Source organism: Thermobia domestica, chromosome 2 (genome assembly GCF_964235325.1).
Source record: "Thermobia domestica chromosome 2, izTheDome1.hap1.1, whole genome shotgun sequence".
NCBI classification, from domain to species: Eukaryota; Metazoa; Arthropoda; class Insecta; order Zygentoma; family Lepismatidae; genus Thermobia; species Thermobia domestica.
Genome location: NC_137455.1, coordinates 370,294,214 through 370,317,198, shown reverse-complemented (window position 1 = coordinate 370,317,198; position 22,985 = coordinate 370,294,214). Strand labels below are relative to the sequence as shown.

The 22,985-nt window shown below is 35.6% G+C and overlaps 2 protein-coding genes across 2 annotated transcripts in view; both read left to right on the top strand.

The window, feature by feature from the left end:
* Positions 1-22,985, top strand: part of LOC145678836 (synaptic vesicle glycoprotein 2C-like) — a 105,432-nt gene that overhangs the window by 7,593 nt on the left and 74,854 nt on the right. The window lies entirely within an intron of this gene.
* LOC145678932 (synaptic vesicle glycoprotein 2B-like) lies at positions 1,723-21,649 on the top strand. The gene is made up of 8 exons (XM_081749540.1): positions 1,723-1,802; positions 4,621-4,742; positions 6,074-6,312; positions 7,620-7,804; positions 9,850-10,112; positions 15,415-15,574; positions 17,764-17,891; positions 21,241-21,649. The coding sequence occupies exons 1-8, from the start codon at positions 1,723-1,725 to the stop codon at positions 21,294-21,296; spliced, it is 1,233 nt and encodes a 410-aa protein (XP_081605666.1). The 3' UTR covers positions 21,297-21,649.

Sequence of the window (22,985 nt, the reverse complement as noted above, 5' to 3'; positions counted from 1 at the left end):
GTTAGGTTCAAACACAGCTATAACAAACATTGTATTTATTTTCATGCTGAATGTTCATTTTACAAGCATGGAAAAGACGTACCGACTTCACCCCACACAACAGTACCGACTTCGCCCCACATAGGTTACCCCATTGTTTCTCTGCCAAATTACTATTAGTTCATAAAGCATCAAGACAACAACTATGTACTCTCTACACAGAAACCTTATCTTACCTCACAAAAAAAATGCGCAAGTCAAAACTACACGTGCAACTCATTATACACCTTAGGTTCTCCAGAACGAAACTTATAATAGCAAGAATAAGCGGCATGAGTGACTCACCTTCCACACAAGGAAGTCTCGTGGTATGCTCGTTCTGCGATCCAATTTCCTTCTTCTCAACCTCGCTCATACAGCATGACTAACTGTTTCGAAAACAAACCTTTCTTCCCTCACTCGGCTCAACACGATGTTGTCAGTTCGTCATACCTTACACACTACCGACTTCACCCGACTACCGACTTCACCCCCAATGACTCTATAGGATAGACAACAACTGAACCTATTGGAATCGGTAGATAATGGCTGAGATTTCATCAGTAACACTGATTTAGGCAGTTACTGCTTTAAACCAGAGTTCCAGAGACACAATTTTCTGGTCGACGAAAAAAATAAAAAAAAAAGATCGCTCCATATGTAATATTTTTTCTCATATATGCTTCTAAGTAAAGCTTACAGATTTGTTTTGGTTGAATTCAGAACACTCCAAACTACTACTTGTAATATACAAATGAGCCACAAATGACTTTTCAGGACATAAAAATTTTGATTGAAACATTTTCCCAGTTTTGTTCAAAGTAGCCCCCATGTTCATAGTAGCCCCATTTGACGGTACTTCCGATATCAACGTTGATCACTGCAGAGTAAAAACGGTAATTGATAGCGAGAAGTCAGCCCACAAGGGGGGGGCTATGACGCAAACTGCGTCATTGAAATATTTGGGTGGGTTAAAATCTATACAAAAATGTTTGAGGGGGTGTAAAAATTAATCGAAAAGATTTTTTTTTCATGGAAGAACACTTATGGATAGACAATTTGGGGGGGGTCATGGGCATAAGGGGGGCACCACTGAAGTGGTTTTCTACAGTCAATTAAGTACCTCAAGAATAATCTTCACTTCTGTCTCTACTAAAACCGGAAGTGGTAGATAGAGATCTAGTATCACTTCTGATTTCAATATTAAGACAATGTCATGCCAAAGAAATAAAAGCACGTGTTGTACACGTCACAGGGCTACTTGTTTTATTACTATTTGAATGAGATTTAGAGTTTATAGTGTTGGTGTGAATCATAAATACAATTAAGCAAGTAGCTTCGATATTGAGTCGCAGACTTTATATCATGGAAGCGACCACAGAATCTGAGAGGACTTAATCACAGCAAAGAAGTCTAAAAACGTTGTAATTGGGCACATCGGAAAGTTGGATCATAATATTGGGTGCTTTGGCCGAGAACAAAAATGCCTATAGGATTTGGCAAGAATACACATAACTTTGTTCCTGTTTGCTGTAGATTCAGCTAAAATTTACCTGTGAATTTGACTTTGAAGCTGTAGCCATTAAATTACCAAGTGTTAACATTTGTATTATATGCATTTATAGGTCGCCATCCGGCATATTTACTGTTTTCTTAAAGAAACTCGAAAGTCTTTTGGATTTCATACGAAAAGTCTTTGAAAAAATGATCATCTGTGGTGATATTAATGTAAATTGGATAGTGGAAGCAAAAAAGAAATCCGATCTACGAGATCTGCTGAATGTGTACAATCTCCAAGCGCTAGTGGATGTACCGACACGTCATAATAAAAGTGCGCTAGATCAGTTCATCATTAGTAAAAATCAATTTGCCTATAACCTTGAAGTATTTGATCCCGGTTTCTCTGATCATGATGCGATTATTTTAAAAATCACTTTAAACAATACCACTGTTCTTAAGTCTAAAGTATACACAGTTACAAAGAGAATTTTCTCCAGTCATAATATGAAATATCTAAATTTCTTGCTTTCTCACGAGTCTTGGAATGGCATATACAATACGTCTAACACTGAATATAAGTTTAAATACTTCTTTGAAACTTTCTTACATTACTTCAATATGGCGTTTCCAAAAGTTACTCGTAAAATCCGGACGTCGTCCACTAAATCGTGGTTAACTAAAGGCATTAAAATTTCTAAAAGTAACCTATTTAGATATAATAGATTACTCAAAATAAATACATCACTTCCTCACAGCTTTCGAAATTATATTTTTAAGTACAGGAAAATATACAGAAGAGTAATTAAAACAGCTAAATTACTATCAAATAGCTCCACAATACTTAATTCTAGTAATAAAGCTAAAACTATGTGGAAAATCTTAAATGGTAGAACAAACAACAAAAAGAGCGACTTTGAGTATGTTAAAGTTGGGGACGAAATTATTAAAGAACCTAAGCGGATTGCAGATGTCTTCAATGATTATTTTCTAGATAGTGTACCATTACCTGACCCCATACAAACGAGTTATGACGACTCGATGAAATTTCCAATGCATTCACATACGATCTTTTTAATTCCAGTAACAGTAGAGGAGTTATGGAAAATATTGAGTAAGATGTCTAATTCGGGATCTTCAGGTTTTGATGAAGTTCCAGTGACTGTTATTAAATTTTGTTTTCCTTTCATTGTAAATCATCTCTGTTATTTAGTTAACCTATCTCTTGAGAAAGGATGTTTTCCATCAGTGTTAAAAGTGGCAAAAGTAATTCCTCTCCATAAAAAGGGGAGTATGCATGATGTAAGAAATTATCGCCCAGTCTCCATTCTTTCCACGTTTTCAAAAATTTTTGAATATGTGATGAAGTCACGACTCTGCAATTTTTTGAAGTCATGTAACTTACTATCACCATCACAACATGGCTTCCAAAATAAGAAAAGTATTGAAACAGCCTTGTTTGATTACATGTCCAATATAGCTCTTGAATTAAAAAACAGTAAATATGTTGTTGGCCTATTCATCGACTTATCCAAAGCTTTTGATACAATTGATCATGCTATTCTTTTAAGCAAGTTATATGCTTATGGTATTAGAGGAGTAGCTCACAACTGGTTTCTCTCTTATTTATCCAGTAGGCAACAAGCGGTACAAATATCAAAATTAGCTGCAGATGGGTTTCAAACAACTTGTTCGTCTTTATCAACTGTAGTCAGAGGTGTTCCTCAAGGTTCCATTTTGGGTCCTATTCTCTTCCTGATATATATAAATGACTTGTTAGAATTTATGCATCCAGCGAAATGTATTCTATATGCTGATGACATCAGTATGATAATATCAGGAAAATCAATAGAAGAAGTTGAGAGGAAATCTGACATTTTTACGGACAAATTAGTAAAATGGATAACAGCGAATAGGTTAATTATAAATCATGATAAATCGATTCTCTTACATTTTCATTTTCCAGGAAAACCGCGTATATCACCTAGAATAAAAATATCTTCTAACTTACTCCAATATTCTTGCATAACAAAGCTTTTAGGTGTAATCATAAGTGATGATCTTTCATGGTCTGCTCATATCTCCACTTTAAACAAGAAACTAAGTAGCGTGTGTTTTGCCTTATACAAACTTCAAGGTACTGTATCGAGAGAAGCACTTCTTAGCTTTTACTACGCCAAGTTTAATTCATTAATTAACTTCGGCATAATACACTGGGGATCTGCTGAAAATAGTTTAAGCACTTTCCGATTGCAAAAGAAAACGATTAGAATAATTTTTGGGTTACCCACAAAATCGTCATGTAAAAAGGTTTTCATAGAAGCAAAAATTTTAACACTCCCCAGCTTATACATCTATAAATCTATTCTTTTTACTGTGAAAAACAAGCATCTTTTTATCTTTAATAAAAATGTTCATAGCCATAATACAAGACAAGGTAGTGACATATTTGTGATGCATCAAAAATATGCTAATATAAGCAAAACCGTGTACATGAATTGTGTCAGATTGTATAATAAACTTCCTCTGTACTTGAAAAATATGACCAATGTTTCCATTCTTGGTAAGACTTTATATAATCTACTCACTGAAAAGTGCTATTACACAATTAAAGAATATTTAAATGACTCATTAACTGAAGAGTTGGAAACAGATACTTACCCGTGAGTACATGCCTGGTGTGGTAGAAACAGTTACCTAATTATGTGGTTTTGTATTTTTAGAAAGATTGCATGATGTATACTTCTGGTACTTCTGGTACTGACTTTTTTTTCTTTCTTTCTGACAACTGTAATGCTTACATGAGAATTTCTCATGCTTTGTAAGCTAATGAAACAGGCAAATAAATGAAATGAAATGAAATGAAATTTCCTGGTATTATACATAAGTCATTAAAACCTTTATTGATGAATTAATGACAATTTTAAAATTACATATAAATATTACTGATAAGAAAATTGATACATATCAATGACTGAACATTATGTTAATTTAACTTCGTCTGACAATCAATGCATTTATTTCTAAAATCATGCCTTAAAAACTAGTGTTAAAGGAATATCCATAGAATCCCCATTAATAATTACGTTTAATCTTATTTTTCAGTGTGTCAGGAGCCACAAGCATTGTATTTCCATATTTGGGAGAATTTCAACCTGCAAGGCTCAAAAGTACAGTTCTATGTTGGTTGCAGATGTTTTGGACTGCAGGAATTATAGCTTTACCAGGTATTTATAATTTATATAAAGACTATGTAACAGAAAGAACAAATTCTGAAATAACTGTAATGTTATTGGAGAATCAAAGTGTATGGAAGATTCTGATTTTGACATTACTGTAATGATCATACAAATGGGAAATAGGAAATGAACTAGATAACTGTGCCTAACGAAGGATGTGATTTCAACCAAACACTACAGATCTCTCTACATGCAGATAGAAAGGATATCTACGAAGGGCAGTAAAAAGTTCCCGGATGTAACTATTTATCACCACACTTTCAAAATAGGCTCCTTGAGAACACACACACACACATTTGTTTCACCGCTCCTGCCATTGCTGGAAACAACGCTGAAAATTCTGTTTTGAAATGTTCCGAAGTTCATCCGTTGCGTTGGTTTGGATGTCTTATACGGTGGCAAAATTTCTACCTTTGAGGTCCCTTTTGATCCTGGGAAAACGCCAGAAATCCGCTGTTGCTAAATCCGGTGAGTAGGTTGGCTGGTAGAGGGATGTTCGTTTCTGCGAGCCGTTTAGCCATCGTTCTTCGGAACATACCAAAACAGGACTTTAAGTACCCGGCTATCGAGGCAATCGCAAAGCGTATTTATTGCTCATGCGTACGCTTGGAACACGCTGACCATGTATTTAAATGTAGATGGGTAATCACAAACGCGAAAGCAATAAAAACGCGGAGAAAATGTCAGTTCGAGCGTATTTGGTGCATTTCTGAACATAGACCGCCTGCTGTTTGAAAGATTTCAAAAGGAAGGGAAAAAAAGGAAAGGCGTGTTGCCAGGCAAAGGGATTGCAGCAAGAAACAGCTGCTTGGAAGGTGGTTTGTGCAGAGTATTGGAACTCTGCTATTACACACCTGGACCTGGCAAAAAGACCCGGAAACCCTGACTGGCTCACAGTATGATTTACAACTCTGGTGAAAGTAAAATTACTGAATAGCCACCTTGGCCGCGTTCACTACAGGGGGTAACTCTTTCTCAAATAGCCGAAGACTAATCTTTGTTTCCAGCAATGGCAAAAGCGGTGTAACAAGTGTGTGTGTTCTCAACAAGCCTATCTTGAAGGTGATTAAGTGCCTATATTCTTTTAATATAGTTACAACGAAATTCCGGGAACTTTTTCATTGCCCTTCGTTTTAACCACCGGGATAGGTTATTTTTGCCTGTATTATTGTTATGAAAACACGTTCAATGTATCTTTTTAGGAGTTAAGTCATAGCTACATATTACGCTTATTTCGATTTGATAGTAATATTGAATTCATCAACCACTAGGGAGCATATGAAACTGTATCTACAACTTCTTTCTTAACTATTTTCCAGGTCTAGCATGGCTTGTTATTCCTCAAGATTGGAGTTACCAATCTGCGATTTTTATGTTCAAATCCTGGAATGCGTTTGTAGCTGTTTGTGCTGTTCCATCATTGGTGATTGCCGTGTGTCTTGCGTTCCTCCCAGAGACACCAAAGTTTCTGATGGACAGTGGACAATATTCAGCAGCTCTTATGGTCTTCAGGAGGATCTACAGTATTAATACGGGAAATCCTGCAGATTGGTATCCAGTAAGTTTTCTTATTTTCTTTAAGATTATTTTCTTAGTACTTTGATACAGATAGTTTTTTTTTTTAAAAAAAAGGTCCTTATTTTGTGCCTTGTGAACTTTGAGTTAATAACTATATTAACGCATCTTTTTATAACATATTTATCATGTTAAAAATGTGTAGTCTACTTCAAATATCTTCACTTGTAAGTCTCAACAAAGTATTTGTAACGTATAGGAACCACCATCTAAACTGTAACGATTATTAACTTATTATTCTTACGCGTTACATTTAGCTCACAGTTCGTGAAGATTTTTAAATATGTCAACACGATTAAATTACTCTAAATCAGACACGTCACTTATATCTCTGTTACTTTTTTATTATTCTTTTCAATAACTCACAATAATAATCTTCTTTTTCGGTCGTCATAGCAACCTTTAAACAACTATTTACTGTTACGGTAACTAGGAGTACAGTTTATACATTTAAAACCAACATAGATTTTCAGCTACTATGATTAAATCTTATTTCTTTATATTTTAGAATCAACAACATATTATCTCTTTTCTTCTTCTTCTTCTTCTTCTACTCAACAGATTGTGTACTTTTACGCACCGTTGCCCAAAATCAAGATACGAAAATTGAAGTATTTTATTGCATAGATATACAATACCGTTGTATATCTAACCTCCTGGACGAAGTTCAAAGAGCTTACATCGTAATTTCAAACTTTAAGTTAAGATGTTCCACGAAACGGGACATCTTAAAAAGAGTGTTTTGTTTCTTTAAGTATCTCTACAATTTTCGTCAGACGATATATGAACTATAAACTGTAAGCACCATATTGTTGTAACAAATTGTCACATATCCAAGCACTGGCAAAACAGTCCATTGCACAGAAAAATTATACGGTACATACATTAGTGTTGATTACCCGCTTTGCTGGGTTGAAATAAAAACTTTAAATACACAACTCCTTACGTCATGTGTTTGGTAAAAATGACAGTAAAAATTAAATATTATTATTGTGGGCTAAATTTGGATGTAACCGTCATCGGAACTACCACTCTTCATCTCAGCGACCCCTCCCCCTGATAATTGCTGAATATTATGAGTACGGAGAATATAATAAAGATTCAATGTATATTTATGTGTTAGTTACTCCTTCGTTGAAGATTCTAGTGGTTGAACTATAAAACCGTATAAAATCTTTCGACATTACGTGACTTTATAGTTCTGAACATTTAAACTTAATACATTGTATTGACTAGTTGAGTGGGAACTGAGAAAAAGAGTAATTTATATGTTATTATTATTTATTTTAGATTAAAAATCTCCAGAAGGACGTACCAGTCGACAAAAATTCAAATTTTGGACAATACAAAAAGCGTGAGAAGGCAGCATGTTCGTTGCTAGCAGATATTTGGACACAAAGCAAAGGGTTGTTCAAGTATCCAATGATAAAATGGACCGTACTTACATGCACAATACAATTTGGTCTGATGACAAGGTAAGATCACATAATTGAAATCTATTTATAAATAGTTTGAATTGTCCTAGAAATGGATTTTTTAAAATTAGATTACTCTTTGAAACACTACCTTTCGTTTCAAGAAATTTTGCCGCAATCGCTTACTCAGTTTCTATGATATGTATTTATAAACAGTAGAAAAAGTTTTGATCATTGAGTGGGATTCTCAGTAGTATATAAGAGTACTTCCGTAAGTGTCGCCTAAATGGCTCCACATCAGTTATTAAAATGGCGACCCTAACAGGATCATTTTGTGTCAGACCAAAGTCACTCTTACATTACTGTATTTACATTATAGGCAAGGTAGGTAACTCTCCATGACAATGTGGATGAAATTTTGTTTCGCTTTTTCAGCTGAAAGATAATTTCTTCGTAGAATGTTACTCTTCTGAAGTTATATTTTTTTTAAAGATTATGGAAAGTCTTTCAATAACCGATTATGAAGGTATTTTAGAGGAAATATAAATAGTGCAAGTTTTAAAACTGATGGTCATATGGTATGGATTTGAGCAGGAGCGTCATTTCAGATTTTGCTTGGGGGGGTAAGACCCCTTGATATAAGTAAAATTTCGCGTTTTTCACTGATTTACTATTACTCTATTGGTAAAATCTATATACATCTCAAACTCGGGTGGGGGGCAAATGCCCCTAAATGACGCCCCTCTATTTGAGGTACAATATTTCAGTTCAAGAAGGTTGGTTGATTCGAATCAAAATAAGCATCTTGTGTACCTGTATCTGTAAGGCATCGATTTGTGATTAACTTGCAATCCACTCTCTTTAGACTTTCATAGAGAAACGAATCAGGATCTCCTGCACCAATAGTAAAGCTCTCACTTTAGGCGCAGCTGTTTTACGAGTAGGTTCAAAACCAGCCCATGGAAACTACTGGAAGACGATATCACATTTTTAAGTTTTCTAAGAGATGTTTCCTATCCTTCCACACCAACTAATTTTGTCAGTCATTATTCATCAGTACTTATCACCTATCTGTTGTACGCGTATCCAGAGACGGAGTGGGTCGTTGGTCAAGTGAGTCAAGATTTCTGAGTGGGTCAGTGGTTCGTGGGCAACAAGATGTGACCCACTCTGACCCATTAACCTACTCTGCTCAGTGCATTGTAGACAGCATCTTCTGAACATTGGTGAATTTTCTACGTTTTGCTTGCAAGACCTACATTTTTTCTTCCTTTTTCGTTTGTTGCTATTTAGTTACCTGAGCTGAGTCTTGTAAGTGAAAATAGGTCTTCAGGTACTTTTGGGTATTTATAATTATACTAATTACAGTGGGACTTAATACCTGACTTTCGAGACAGTCGAATTTTACATTGTTTTATTTTTCCTTTACGTTGTTCTATTTTACCTTGATTTGAGGCTTTCAAATTTCATCCTGTTTTCCAGTGAAAAGTAACTAATTCAATAAGGACATAATTATAATGATAATTAAATTGAAATCCATCGTAATATGTATGACGCATGACAAATACTTTATCATTTTATACCTAAAGGTAGATCCACCGGTATTGTAACAGCGGTGCGTGAGCGATTGACCGCAGAAATGCTCAGTAGTAAAGCGCTTACCTCAGGCTATGCAAATTTGTGATGTTCATCATAATGTCTGTGGGTTTATTCTGTGTTCTTTAGTTTCCTTCTACAATATCATTCCATGAATTCTTTCATAATTATTCACTCTCATAAATTACCAATGTCCTTTAAACTTAAGCGTGTAATCGTGGAACATAAAATTGAATATTTCATTTTCATCCTTCCGAGTCGTGGGTTGGATTACATTTGAAGCTATATACGCAGTTTTATCTCAGAACGTAAGCCTTCAACCAAGCAATTGATATATTCTACTATTTGCTAATGTATTTTGTTCGAAAAGAAAGTTCACATAAAACCATGTGGAAAACGGATCTAATACTATAGGAGTGTAGAAACTTAAGACTTCTATAAGTTATGTCCTAAGAAACCATAAGATTTAACAAAAGCCAATGTGTTTAACACTGCTTTTCTTTTTCCAGCTATTATACACTGATGTTGTGGTTTCCTGAACTGTTTAAGCGATTTGACGCATTCTATCAACAATATCCAAACAGAACGGCTTCCGTGTGTGAGGTGGCTTCCATTGTGTTGAAGAATACAACTGACATTCGGGAGATGTTCTGCGCTGACAGCATTGAAAATTCTGTTTATCGCAACACACTTATTGTAGGATTAGCTTCGATACCTCCCAGTATTTGGCTTCCTTTATGTGTCAATAAGCTTGGCATAAAATTCTTCTTAGGTATGTATATTACTTGTAGTAATTGTAATCATTAGTACCACCCTCTTTCTTCTCCTACTACTACTAGTACCAGTACTAAGTTTATTCAATCAATGGCACGTCACTTGTTTCGAATTCGGAAGTATGCCCTCTTGGTTTTGATGTAAGAGTAATGCCCTTTGTCACACACCAATTACCTTCTTATTCTCCTCGTCTTTTTACTTCTTTTGACATCCATATAAGCAACAATGCTAATTTCAGGATGCTGCGGTGGATGTGTGCAGTGACGCGGAAGGACAAAATTAAGAATGAAGTGATCCTTGGAACAGTAAAGGTAAAAGGTAAAGGTAGTAGAAACTGCAAGATTGTAGACTGCGATCGTTTGAGTATGTAAGAAGACCTTTGGAATACGTAGTTTCATGAATGGATGTCATAGAAATGAATGAAGAAACTAGCCTGAGCCCTGCCAAAGAAGTGCATTAAGAACCATATGGTGCAGTAGGGTGTGACAGTGGATATGACACAAGATAGAAACAGGTGGAGGACAACGATCCAATATGTCGATCCCTGCTAACTGGGAGAAAAAGGCTTGGAAGAATTATTTCAGGAAGTGGTCTGGAAGAAAATTCTCCCTATCTTGCTATAAAATTCCCCAAGAAGACATATCTCTGTTGGTGCTCAACGTGGGTTTACTAGTGTATTCTGACACACAAAGGGAACATAATTCTAATGCTACCTTCCATTATCATTCGTGATGAGACGAGGTATAAAACCTTCTCCCGACTATTAATCACAAAAAGGGAAACATTCTTAAAAACTGGGAGAAAATCAATCACCCTCCTTCCTTCCCAGCCATAAGTTCAGATAACAACACGGGTATATTCCGTTAGCATTGTAAATTTTCAGGTACTAAGACCGTGTTTCCATTTTACATGAATCTTGTAGCTGTCATAAAAAAATCTTGCAACCAGATCTTTCTATTTACTGTTTACACATTACAACTTTCTGAAAGCAAGAAAGATATCTTCATCTCTAGTGAACACAGTGAACATCTCTAGTGTGAACGGAGCAATACACTCTAGTGAACAAATAGTGAACTTCCTCATTAAAAACGTGTACTTTGGCGCGCTTTCCCTTCCTATCCAAAAAAAAAAAAAAAAATCCGTTGTCTCGGAAGCGGCGAAACGGCTGTTTTTTTCTTTCTCAGCGGGAGGGCGATAGCTGATAGCAAGCAAGACGACCCAGAAAGTTGCACATGGTTTAACTCCTTGCAAGATGGAAAAATAAATGTTGTATGTCCCTTTCAATACTATGTTTACATAGAGAAATATTATGGGGTTTCAAGATTTTTTTTATGACAGCTACATGATTCATGTAAAATGGAAACGCGGTCTAACATTTTTTGTACTGTGAAAGCACAGAAATAAAAAAAACAAACAAACAAACAACAACAACAACAACAACAACTACTACTACTACTACTACTACTACTACTACTCTTACTACAGCAACAACAACTACTACTACTACTACTCTCTTCTGATCGAAAACAAATGTGAATGAATAATAAGAGTGAAAAATATTGAAAAAATTCGAACAAAATAGGCTTTAAGCAAACAACAGGTCTGCCTTTGGCTTAAAGTATCTGAATCAACACTGCGGTCATCTATTCTCAACAACATGAACTTAAAGAATTTTAAATTTGATATATACGCATTTTTGACATCATTTGTAGGAGATGCTCTTAATTACAACGGATGCTTCAGGACAGTGATTCTCAACCGGTGTGTCGTACAGTAGAACGTTTGAGGTAAACGTGACAATGAAAGTGAAAAGTAAATGGAAATAATACAATATAGGTTTTAAAAAAGAGAGCATATAAAGTTTCCAAAGGCCTAAAACTATTTATTTTCAAGAGATGATCAAGCTAGAACACTAGTAATTAGTGAGAATCTGTCGCAGTCTTGCTAAACACGTATGTATATTAATGTTCCGCGGATACACTTAACAAAGGAGATTATGCCATACCCTGGCCCTAAAAAATCGAAAGAGACTGCTTTAGGATCCTCATGTATTAAACAGAACTACGTGAAAGAAAGATTTGGAATGATATATTCGGCTGAGTGAGAGTCCGAATTCAACGTTCTGTCAAATGTACGGCCAACAGCTAGGAAAGTGGAAGAATATGGATTAAAAAGAAAAGGAAACATACGATATTTGGTTTCGAATAGAATGAAGTTCCTCATAGCGTAATTACTGGTAAATGAATGACATTAAAATATTAAGGAACGGAACACTAAAAAGATCCAACGTCCACATTCATCATTCCGTCGAATGTACCGTCAATAGCTCAAAGGATTGAAAAAAAAAATCTTGAAACACATTTGTGCAGCCAAAGTGAAGCATAAAATCCCGACCTCTGAAGATATGAAGCCTCAGTCGTGTATTTGAGGAATAACTGTGAGGTCGTGTTTCGATAGATGTTACATTAGGGAACTATAACTTACGTGTTATGCTCGGATGCTCGAATGATATATAATATCGGTGTATTATTTAAAAATATTTAACGAACTATGATAATTACAATCACAACTACACCATTATTTGGGTCTTCGTTCCAAGGGTAATAACATTACATGTTTCCTTCAGCATGTGTCCCATCAATGGTCTTTGCCTGATTTCTACTTATCTACGGTTACACGGAATGCTTCTCCCAGAAGTGGTACCATGACCACTGACGCTGCATGACAAATTCGATCTTTTGAGGTTTTCAAAGGTATTGATGTACGTGTATGTGATATGTTGTAGACGTGTAGTGTGTTAAGTCCTCTAACAAAAATGGGGTAAAGTTGAGTGACCGCACTGCTCATGATTTCTCAAGCTATCCAGCAATTTGAAAACACTTAGTTGAAATAATCCCGTACAGTGTAATGGAGAGGAGCACCATCCTGCTGAAACAACCGTGTTAAGGATATCATGTTCAAGTTGAGGTTACATGAATTCTGTTAGAATATTCAGATAACGCAGTTTCTTGACCAATGGTTCATAAACTTTTCTCTTTGTGGTACCCACTTTAAGTTGACTTTGGAACTATCTCATACGCGTTCAATAAAGTCCGCTTAAAGTTTGTCGCTCCAAATGCAATAATTTTGCTGGTTGACATGTCTATTTAAATGTAGGATAGATTTATCGGCAAAAAGCACATGTCTTATTAATTCGTCGGATCAGTGCACATTCACACACATTCCTCACAACCCTCATTGTACAGGTGATGTACGTAACTCACTATGGATTTGTAGATGACTAGTTTTCGCGGAGAGAACGTACAGATTTAAAACTGCATTCAGTTGATTCACGTGCTACTTCCACATCTGCTCCGGATCTCTCGTTGCTCATCAGTAGAGACCGGATGTTAGGCAAAATGCCTATTCTTTAATATTAAAGATATGATCAAAAATAACGTTTTAAAGTTTATATGGGGGGTTGTAGTTTCGATTTAAGCCAATTTTATTTTGCCTATTTCGACCTTTACTGCCTAAATAATTGCTTTAGTGCCTAATGTTGCCTATTCTATGCATTTTCTTCAAATTAAGCCTTCATTGGGAAAAATGTGATTTATATAACATAAATAATACACACATATATGTGTATATTAGGTGTTTGTAAACACAAGCATGTGGTACGTTGCACATACTTCGGGAAGTGATTAGTGATATCAAAAGAAGACAAACAGTCCTCGTGTATTTTGTCTAATTCCGTGTCATGTATAAGTGGCAGAGTGCCAACTTGGAATCGAAAATCGAATTCTGACAATTGGTACGAAACCGAAAGATGTGCGCATACTTCGAGAGGTGATTCGTGACATGAAAAGAAGACAAAAAGTCCTCTTGAATGTCACGAATCTCCCGAAGTATGTGCACACCTTTATGTCTCGTTCCAATTGTCAGGTTTTGATTTTGGATTCCAAGTTCGCCCCCTTGTCACTCCTACACGACGTCTAATTCGACAACATGCAAAAGTACTTTTTGTCTTCTTTTGATGTCATGAATCACCTCTTAACGTATGTGCAGATCTTTCAGGTTCTCCCAGTATATATGGAAAGCATAACAAGCTTCGTTTTTATATATACAATAAAAGAAGATATTAACAAAGAAGTATGTTTCTATATTCTTTGAATATTATCTATGACTTGAATCTATTTTTTAATTATATTGAGTATTTATCTTAATTATTTCGAGTTACATTTTAGTGCCTATTTTTTTACATTTTTAGTACCTATTTGCCTGTCTATTTTCCAGGTTTTTAGTGCCTAAACATCCGGTCTCTACTCATCAGTAACCATACCAGTCCGTTTGAACTTACTAGTTTCCATATCGTCTTATTCTTAGATCTGATATTACTTGACAGGAAATTACGTTGCAGCTCTACGTACAAAACACATGTAGGCAGACATTGCTTAGGGGCATCATATTAAGCAGTGGCCAACATTGCGCGTAGTGATCGCCTTGCAACGAAGAAAAAAGACCTATAGAAAATAGCACGTTCACCAGACAACCATTGTGACTGATGACAACCTTCAGAAAACACAAAGAAGTTAGTTCTTCACACAGCCAGTGAATAAAAGTCCAATTACTTAGTGAAATACATAATATATCCATTATTACATAGTATATTTGGCTTATGTTTCTCCTGCTGGTGGATAGGACGTGGACTCTGGCCAGTACAGTAATTTGATTTAAACTTATTATATTTCTTAGGAGTCTTCATCCCGGCGAAATTAAAGTACCGCTAATTTTACAGTAATTATGTGATATCTTCAAATAGATAAAAGATAATTGAAATATATAACAAGAGCGCCCTAGACAATATTATTTTGCGTGAGGTACTGTTATCACAAGTCACCTAGTGGCTTTCCGTTTTCAGCTGTTTAGAAACGCGAAAATAAATGCCGATTTTCAAAATGGCTCGAAATCGAAAGCAGATAAGTGAGTCGTGATAACGGTTTCTCATGTAAAATAATATTGTCTAGGGCGCTCTTGTTCTACATATCGATTATCTTTTATCTATTTGAAGATATCACATAATTATTGTAAAATTAGCGGTATTTTAATTTCGCCGGGATGAAGACTCTTAAGGAAGAGGTTTTTCAGGTATAGTAGGTAATATGCTCTCGAATGATACTCCAATCGTATTCTAACATTTTTTTAAAAATATTTGGTATACACTATATAAATAACTCGAGAGAAGATGGCCTTATTTGTTTTTAATATGCTAAGACTGTGCTGAAGATGTAGTTTAATGATTTTTTTTGCTTGTTTTTCAGTATTAAGTTATATTATATCTGGTGCTTGTGCCTTCGGAATGTATTTCGTCGAAAATGCCGACCAAAATCTTGTTCTCTCCTGCATATTTGGGGCATTTACCAATCTCTCTTCCAGTACCATTTACTGTATTATGGTCGACATATTTCCAACAAGTCTCAGGTAAGGACATATTTTTCATTTATTAGCTATTGTTACAAGTAGCGTATGTGGGTAACTGTTATAATTGTGTGTCACTTGTAGGAGTATCTGTGTCACTTGTAGAAGTATCTGTGTCACTTATAGAAGTATCTGTGTCACTTATAGAAGTATCTGTGTCACTTATAGGAGTATCCGTGTCACTTTTAGGAGTATCTGTGTCACTTGTAGGAGTATCTGTGTCACTTGTAGAAGTATCTGCCACAGTTAGAAGCATCTGTGTCACCGTAAGAAGCTGTTAGACAGACAATAATACAATCTGCTAGTGTATCTTTTTCACGAATTATAAATGTTTTGAGTTTTCAGATCAAGCAAAATGGTCAATGACAATCAATAGTGATATGTAAAATTGAGTCTCTGTGAATAGATAGCAAAGCAAGTTCATTCAACATATTTTATCTCTTTTTGTTCTTCAAATATGTTTTAATTAGTCTCAGTTTCGAAAAGTTTTGTTCAACCGAAGCTGTAGAGACAGGAAGCACAGCCAGTATTTCAAGTAGTATTTTTATATTTAGAAGAGAATAATGTTGCGACGAGACGAGCATTCTGGTTGTATCGTTTCGTCTCCTTCAAAACATCTCGTTTCGTTTCGAAAAGATATGCTCGTCTCGTCTCAAATAGTTCTGTCTCGTCTCGTGCAAATCATGTCTCATTTCGTGTTTTGTCTTGAAAAGATTTGCTCGTCTCTTCTTGTGTCTCTTCTCGAATGGTTCTGTTAGTCTCGTGGCAACATTAGGTTTTGGTTCTATTTGGGTGTTTCCGCACTTTTGGACCACCCTGTATACTGAGCATTATAAAATATATCGTATATTAATAAAATATGTTTTATTAATGGTTAGGATCATTATTTTGAGTTTATTTAATATTTGAATACTCTTAGTCCTAATATCTTAATGGACTCTACGTTCTTGTTGTCTCCCTAGCCTCGGTGCATAATTGTGGGAAGTTACTAATATATATATATATATATATATATTAGAAACACGCTTGTCCTAAAAGGAAATGGAATTGAGTGGTTGAACGGTAACTTTTGACGAAATTCTATGTAATGACTAGCTTAGTTCTAATTTAGGGCCTATATTATGCTTGGCATGAAATAATTACATGTGAATTTTATATAAATAAGGAGACACGGTGGTGGTTCAATAGTAAAGCGTTCACGTATGGTGCGTGGGGTCAATGGTTCGGTTCCATCTCCCGCCAAGTGGGCTTTGTGATGGACAAACACCGTGTTCGTTGGTTTTCTCAGGATTTTCCCGTTTCGTCCTACTTTCTTCATTCCACCGTTTCATTCATTTCTCATCATTATAGTGTTCTGTAGCTTAGCAGGCATAACTATGAGAGGTAAAACTGAAAGATTTCATTTCGTTTCATATGTAAGTAATTACAAACTTATTTTCATTTAAGTGAGTGTTAGTTGTGCTTCATGTAGATTAGCGATAAAGCTTCATGTAGATTAGCGGACGTATATACAGGGTGGTCCGGAAGTGGGATTACCCCCCTTTAGTTTCAACAGTATAGTGTTATTTATGGTAGAATGTTATGATAGAACACAATTACCTTGAAGTCTTAAAAGTCTTAAGAGTCATAAACATCGGTATGATCACTATCCATGTCGTAACGCATCTGAATTCTGCGCCAAGTTCTGGCAGATGTTCTGCGGAAATACTCCGGAGTTACGAGGGTGAAGACATGTTCCACAGCTGCTCGTAATTCCTGCGTTGTGTGATATCGAGCGTTTCTTACTTGTTGCTTTATGAAACCTCAGAGAGCATTGTCTTGTGTCGTCAGATCGGGACTTCTTGGAGGCCAGGCAAAGGTAACTATTGAAGATGCACAATCTCTTCCAATCCAGCGGCCAGGAAACGTCTGATTCAGGTAATTGCGCACGTGAATCGCGAAGTATACGCTGGTGCTCCATCCTGCTGTATCACAACGGTGTCTTTGATACCATTTTCTTCCAGTTGAGGCCCCAATCACCACTAAGCATCTCCAGGTAAGAGTGCCCATTAACATTGGCTTCGAAGAAATACAATTAGGGGTACGCTGTATATACACAAACATCTGATATTACAGGAACTTGAGCTTGACGAATTTCTGAGTACGCTACTACTAGTATATACGTACTATGTTCATATTGCACTTTGTTTCAGGGTAATGGCAGTGGCACTTTCTCTGATCTTTGGACGAGGTGGAGCGTTACTAGGGAACGTGGTATTTGGTTTCCTCATTGACTTAAATTGCATCGTCCCTATGTTTTTATTTGGAGCCATGCTTATAGGTAAGTTGAATAAGAACGAATTCATGATATTAATGCAACCAAGCTTCTTGTAATTAATAATTGTCAAATTTATAAAATATGCAGAGGGACACAAGACTGAAGACAAAATATTTTGAAAACCATATTAAGCAAAAGAAACAAATTCAGAAAGGAAGATATGAGGAATTCCTTTATCCATATGATATCCAGGCAGGGGCGTACGGTGGCTCAGTAATAAAGTCTGGTGTGTGAAGTCCCTCGTTCGATTCTCGGCCAAGTAAGTTTGTGGTGGACAGCATCGTGACCGTGGGTTTTCTCGAGCTACTCTCGTGTCCTCCACTTTCTCATTCCACCAATTCTTCCATCATCATTAGCTTGTCTTTATCATTGTTTACCTTAGCCTAAAGGGCATAAAATCGTCGGACGTCAAACTGAGAGATTTCATTTCATTTTTTAAATCCAGGCAATATCATTGTCCATATGCCATACTTCCACTGGGAGATCCCGTGATCAGTCCATAGTGTATCAGTACCATTATTATTTGGCTTTCTAGACATCAGTTCACTGCCTTTAACTGCTTCTTCAATTCTCTCAATTCTGGTCTTCACCAAAACGCAAATTTGGGTTTGCACTAAAAGCATATCAGCTAGGTTTTCTTTTCCTTTTGACAATTTTGTTGGATAAATAAAACAGACATCAAAATCGAGAAGTGGTGAAGAGTAAGAAAAATGCCAGAATGTTTTTTTTTTTTTTTTTTTAAATAATCATAATAACGTATTAAACTTGATGATCATAACTGTAAATATTTTTTCCAAGCCTAAACTACACTTTCAAACGAAGTAATCGAAAAAAAAAAAAAAAGACCTCTGTGGGCTCATTTCACATCAGTTTACGTCAATGCAACTAAAATTGTTTTAGTTTGCAATATTTGATATCACATACACAGCCTAATGATTTTTTGAGATTAAATCAGTGACGCAAATTTTCATTTTAGAATTATCTATCCTCCACATTTTTTTTCCTTGACAGACTCATCACTAATCGTTACCCATGAACACTTTGCGAAGACTGGTTTGAAATGAGGCCTGATATAAGAGTACTCACGCAACAATTTTTATAGAGCGAATTTCACTAAGGACATATAATTTGAAGTACTCACCAACTACCTCTGTAAAACCTGTTGCAGAAGTACCGCAAGATTCTGAAACATGGATATTTGGATAGGGCACATACTAGTTCTTAAATGAAGTCTTGACGCGACTAGGATAGGTCCCATAGTATTGGAGCTATGGACCTTTAAAAGTTAATTTTTTCATGTTTTCGGCAGCCTATAACACCGAAAGGAAGCATTTGTGCATCCAGGTTGGTCTATACTTTTTGTTTTATTTTGGTGTCAGGAATCACCTCCCAAACGTTGTCGGTGTTGTTTTGAAACACCCTGTATACACGGTATATAGTAAATTTTGGGACGAAATGGCGTTAGTAGACCATATCCCAAATTTTAGGTTATGAGTCGCAGCAAGTTAGACAACATTTGACAGCTGAAGCTCTCAGGTGTGTTGCGTCCGAATTAAGAATCAAAAAATGTCAGTTAACAAATATTCATCACCAGGACAACAATTCGTACGCGCTGATGCTCCGCCAAAGGAGTGTCACAATACACCTGTAGGTATACGGAAAGAGCCAAAAATAGAATTACACTTTTTATAATTGTGCAGTGCATAACACATTTATCAGGGGTGCCCACAAGGGGGGGGCTATGACGCAAACTGCGTCATTGAAATATTTGGGGGGGGTAAAAATCTATATAAATATGTTTGAGAGGATGTAAAAACTAATCGAAAAGATTTGTTTTTCATGGAAGAACACCTACGGATAGGCAATTGAGGGGGGTGCGTCATGGACATGAGGGGGGTGGGCACCACTGCATTTATAGATATTTGTTACAATCATATTTGTTGAGTACTGTTTATGTATATTCACTTAATACTTTATTTTTTTTAATACAGTGTAATCTCCTACATAAGTGCTCAAACTGATCTTCAACATTGCAGCATACTTTGAACATTTCCACATCATGGCGTACAATACGTCACAAAATCTTATCTGCATCAGTTTCAATGTATGTTTTCCACTGTATGGGGATTTCTCTCGTAAAAGTTGTTTCTTCCTACACCCCTCAAAAGAAACCCATTGGTGTTAGGTAAAGTGAACGTAGTGTCCATTTGATGCTGCTACTTCCGAACCAACGCTGTAGAAAGATCTGGTTAAGGTAGATTTTTTTTATTGCTAAAGCATAATGGAGAGATGCTCTGTCCTGGTGAAAAGAACAGTTCGGAGAAGTTAACTCTAGTACTGAGTTATGGCACTGCCTCGTCACGAAACATTTGTAGACAATTTGCCCAATCCACAGTTTCATCAAAGAAAACTGATTCGACAACGCCTTCACTGGACATTGCACACCACACTATGATGTTAGGCTGGTTCACTTAGGAAATGATGGTAACACAAGGATTATTAATTGCACAGCACACGCACTTGTGCCTGTTCACGTGGTCTGACAATTTGAAGCACGTACGATCTTATCAAAAAGTTCTTGCTCCAAACTTGGTCACGCATCAGTTCGCAGAACTGCAAACGGCAATTAGGATCGCCTTTGAAGGGATCATGTACAGCAGCCGTAAGCGATAGCAGGACGTGGGTATACTGTATATGTTTTTGAACTGTTGACAAACGTTAGTCACTTTCATCTGATAATCTCCAGTCATAGAATTCATAATAAAAATCTAAACCGACATATGAGGAAATAGCTTGTAACATTTCTAAAACGTAGATCAACGTTACAGAATACCTATTTGGAATTACTGTTTGAAAAAAAAAATCTAAAATGTGAACTAATGCTGAAACAACTATGAGGCTACTTTTGACCCACTTAGTACCTATATAAGTACCAGGCCCGCAATCAGACACAAAAGTTTGGGGGACCATGAATAAGATAGGGGGGCCAAGTCATTAAAAATTCTCTTACAAATATCTAAATTGTGATTTTTGTATTAATAATAGCATTTTGTATTGAGGTCTGGAGGGGCCATGAAAAGTTTAGGGGGGGCCTGGCCCCCCTCTAGTTGCCGGCCTGATAAGTACTAATTATACACTATAGGCTCAGTAATATGCGTACATAGTGTAAATTACAGTTGGCAAACTCCAATCTACTAAGAAACATAAAACGTATCATTGATTGTTATGTCAATTAAGGAACCAATAAAAATTATTATGTTCACATTGTAAATGTTACACAATTACAAAAAAGAATATTGTTTTACCATCAAGAGAATAACTAACATATATACTTTGTTTTCCATCTTTACAGGAAGTGGTATTCTGTGCTTGGTATTCCCAAATTCAAAAAATTATTCGGCAAGTTGACAACAACGAATTTGAAACGTACAAATAAACTCTGTGATAAGACTAATATATATAAATATGTATGCTCGAGCAAAGTAGCTCGACAAAGAACGAAACAAAAATGTGGAATTAAAAATCCACATGCAATATATATATATTTTAAAAGACTATATGTATACATTATACAAGAGTGCTTATGTATGAACAATTAATCCTAGTAATATATGTGTCTTATGTATATATATATTTTTACATAAACTACTACGATAGAGTGTAAAATGCTGTTTTTGATTGTTTTTATGTTGTCAGCATTATTATTATTATTAGGTCTGTAACTGTATCTAATAAGGAAAAAATAAAACCTGAAAACTGTACTGCTTTTTTTTATTTAGTGAATGGATGAATTATGAACACTTTCAAATTCATAAAATGAGGGATGTAATCGAAAAAGTTTATTAACCTACAGAACGAAATGAAAGCAGGGGTGTCCACAGGCAGGTTTTAGCGCGCAGGTTGTGAGCATGGGATTTTTGGAGTGATATAGCTACTGTAACTGTTTCATTGGAAATGGCACAATCCAACTTTAATTATATCTAATGATGTTTTGAACTTTTTTATATACAAAAAGTTCCGAAATTCAAAAAAATTTCGTTTACAAAGCAAGTTATCTTGGCTGTGTGACAGCCAACTCCGGATTCCTCTATTTTTTTTTTTTTGAGCGAGAGATGCGCTAGGTTTTCTCAGGATACTCCTGTTTCCTCCAAGATTCTCATTCCACCAATTATTCCATCATTTGTCGTCTCCCTTAGCCTAAAGGGCACAGTCGTGGGAGGTTCAACTGAAAGATTTCATTTTATTTTCGAAAACTCAGCATAAGTTCTTACAAGTCTCATTTTCTTCATTTTCTTCAATTCGATTAGATCTATTACACTATGCAACACTCATTTTGTCCTTGTCTTATAATAGTGATTAACTGTATTGTTACCTTGAAAGTAACTAAAAATAGTGTAATTTTTCCATGAAACTTCGCTTATGTAAGTAGTAGCATCGAAAATATGGAATTTGTCCCATATTAATTAATTTATATGCGCATCTTAAAATTTTTGTTGCGTTAAGTTGCATTTAAATTCGATTGAAGAACCTGCCAACATTGAGAGATTCGCGATAGAATTAACATGCATTGGGCAGTGTGTTTCAAGCAGTGATGAAAATTTTCCGATTCATAAAAACATACTCCACTTATTCCTACATCGTTGTTTAGCCGTGATGTGAGATGGAAAATTTTCTTCTATATTTTTCCGGAAAATTTTTCGTTCTTAACAAATATCAGTGATCAAGTAACAATTCCTCAGTATTCATAAAATTTATTGAAATCCTGTATAGAAATGTTAAAAAGTGAAAGATCGTTTAAAGAAACTGAAAATTTTCATCGCTCACAGTTTTCAGTACTATGTAGGAACAACTTAAACAATTTTTCATGAATCGAAATATTTTCTGTCTAATACGGAAAAATTGAAGAACTTTTTATTAGTCGGAAAATTTTAATCATTTTGAAGCAAAAAGTAAAACAACTTTTTGTGAATCGGAAAGTTTTATTGCTCTGTAGAAACAAGTGAAAGGAATTTTCATGAATCGGAAAATTTTCATCACGACGTAGAAACAAATGAAAAAAACTTTTCATAATCCGGACAATTTCGGATATTATGTATA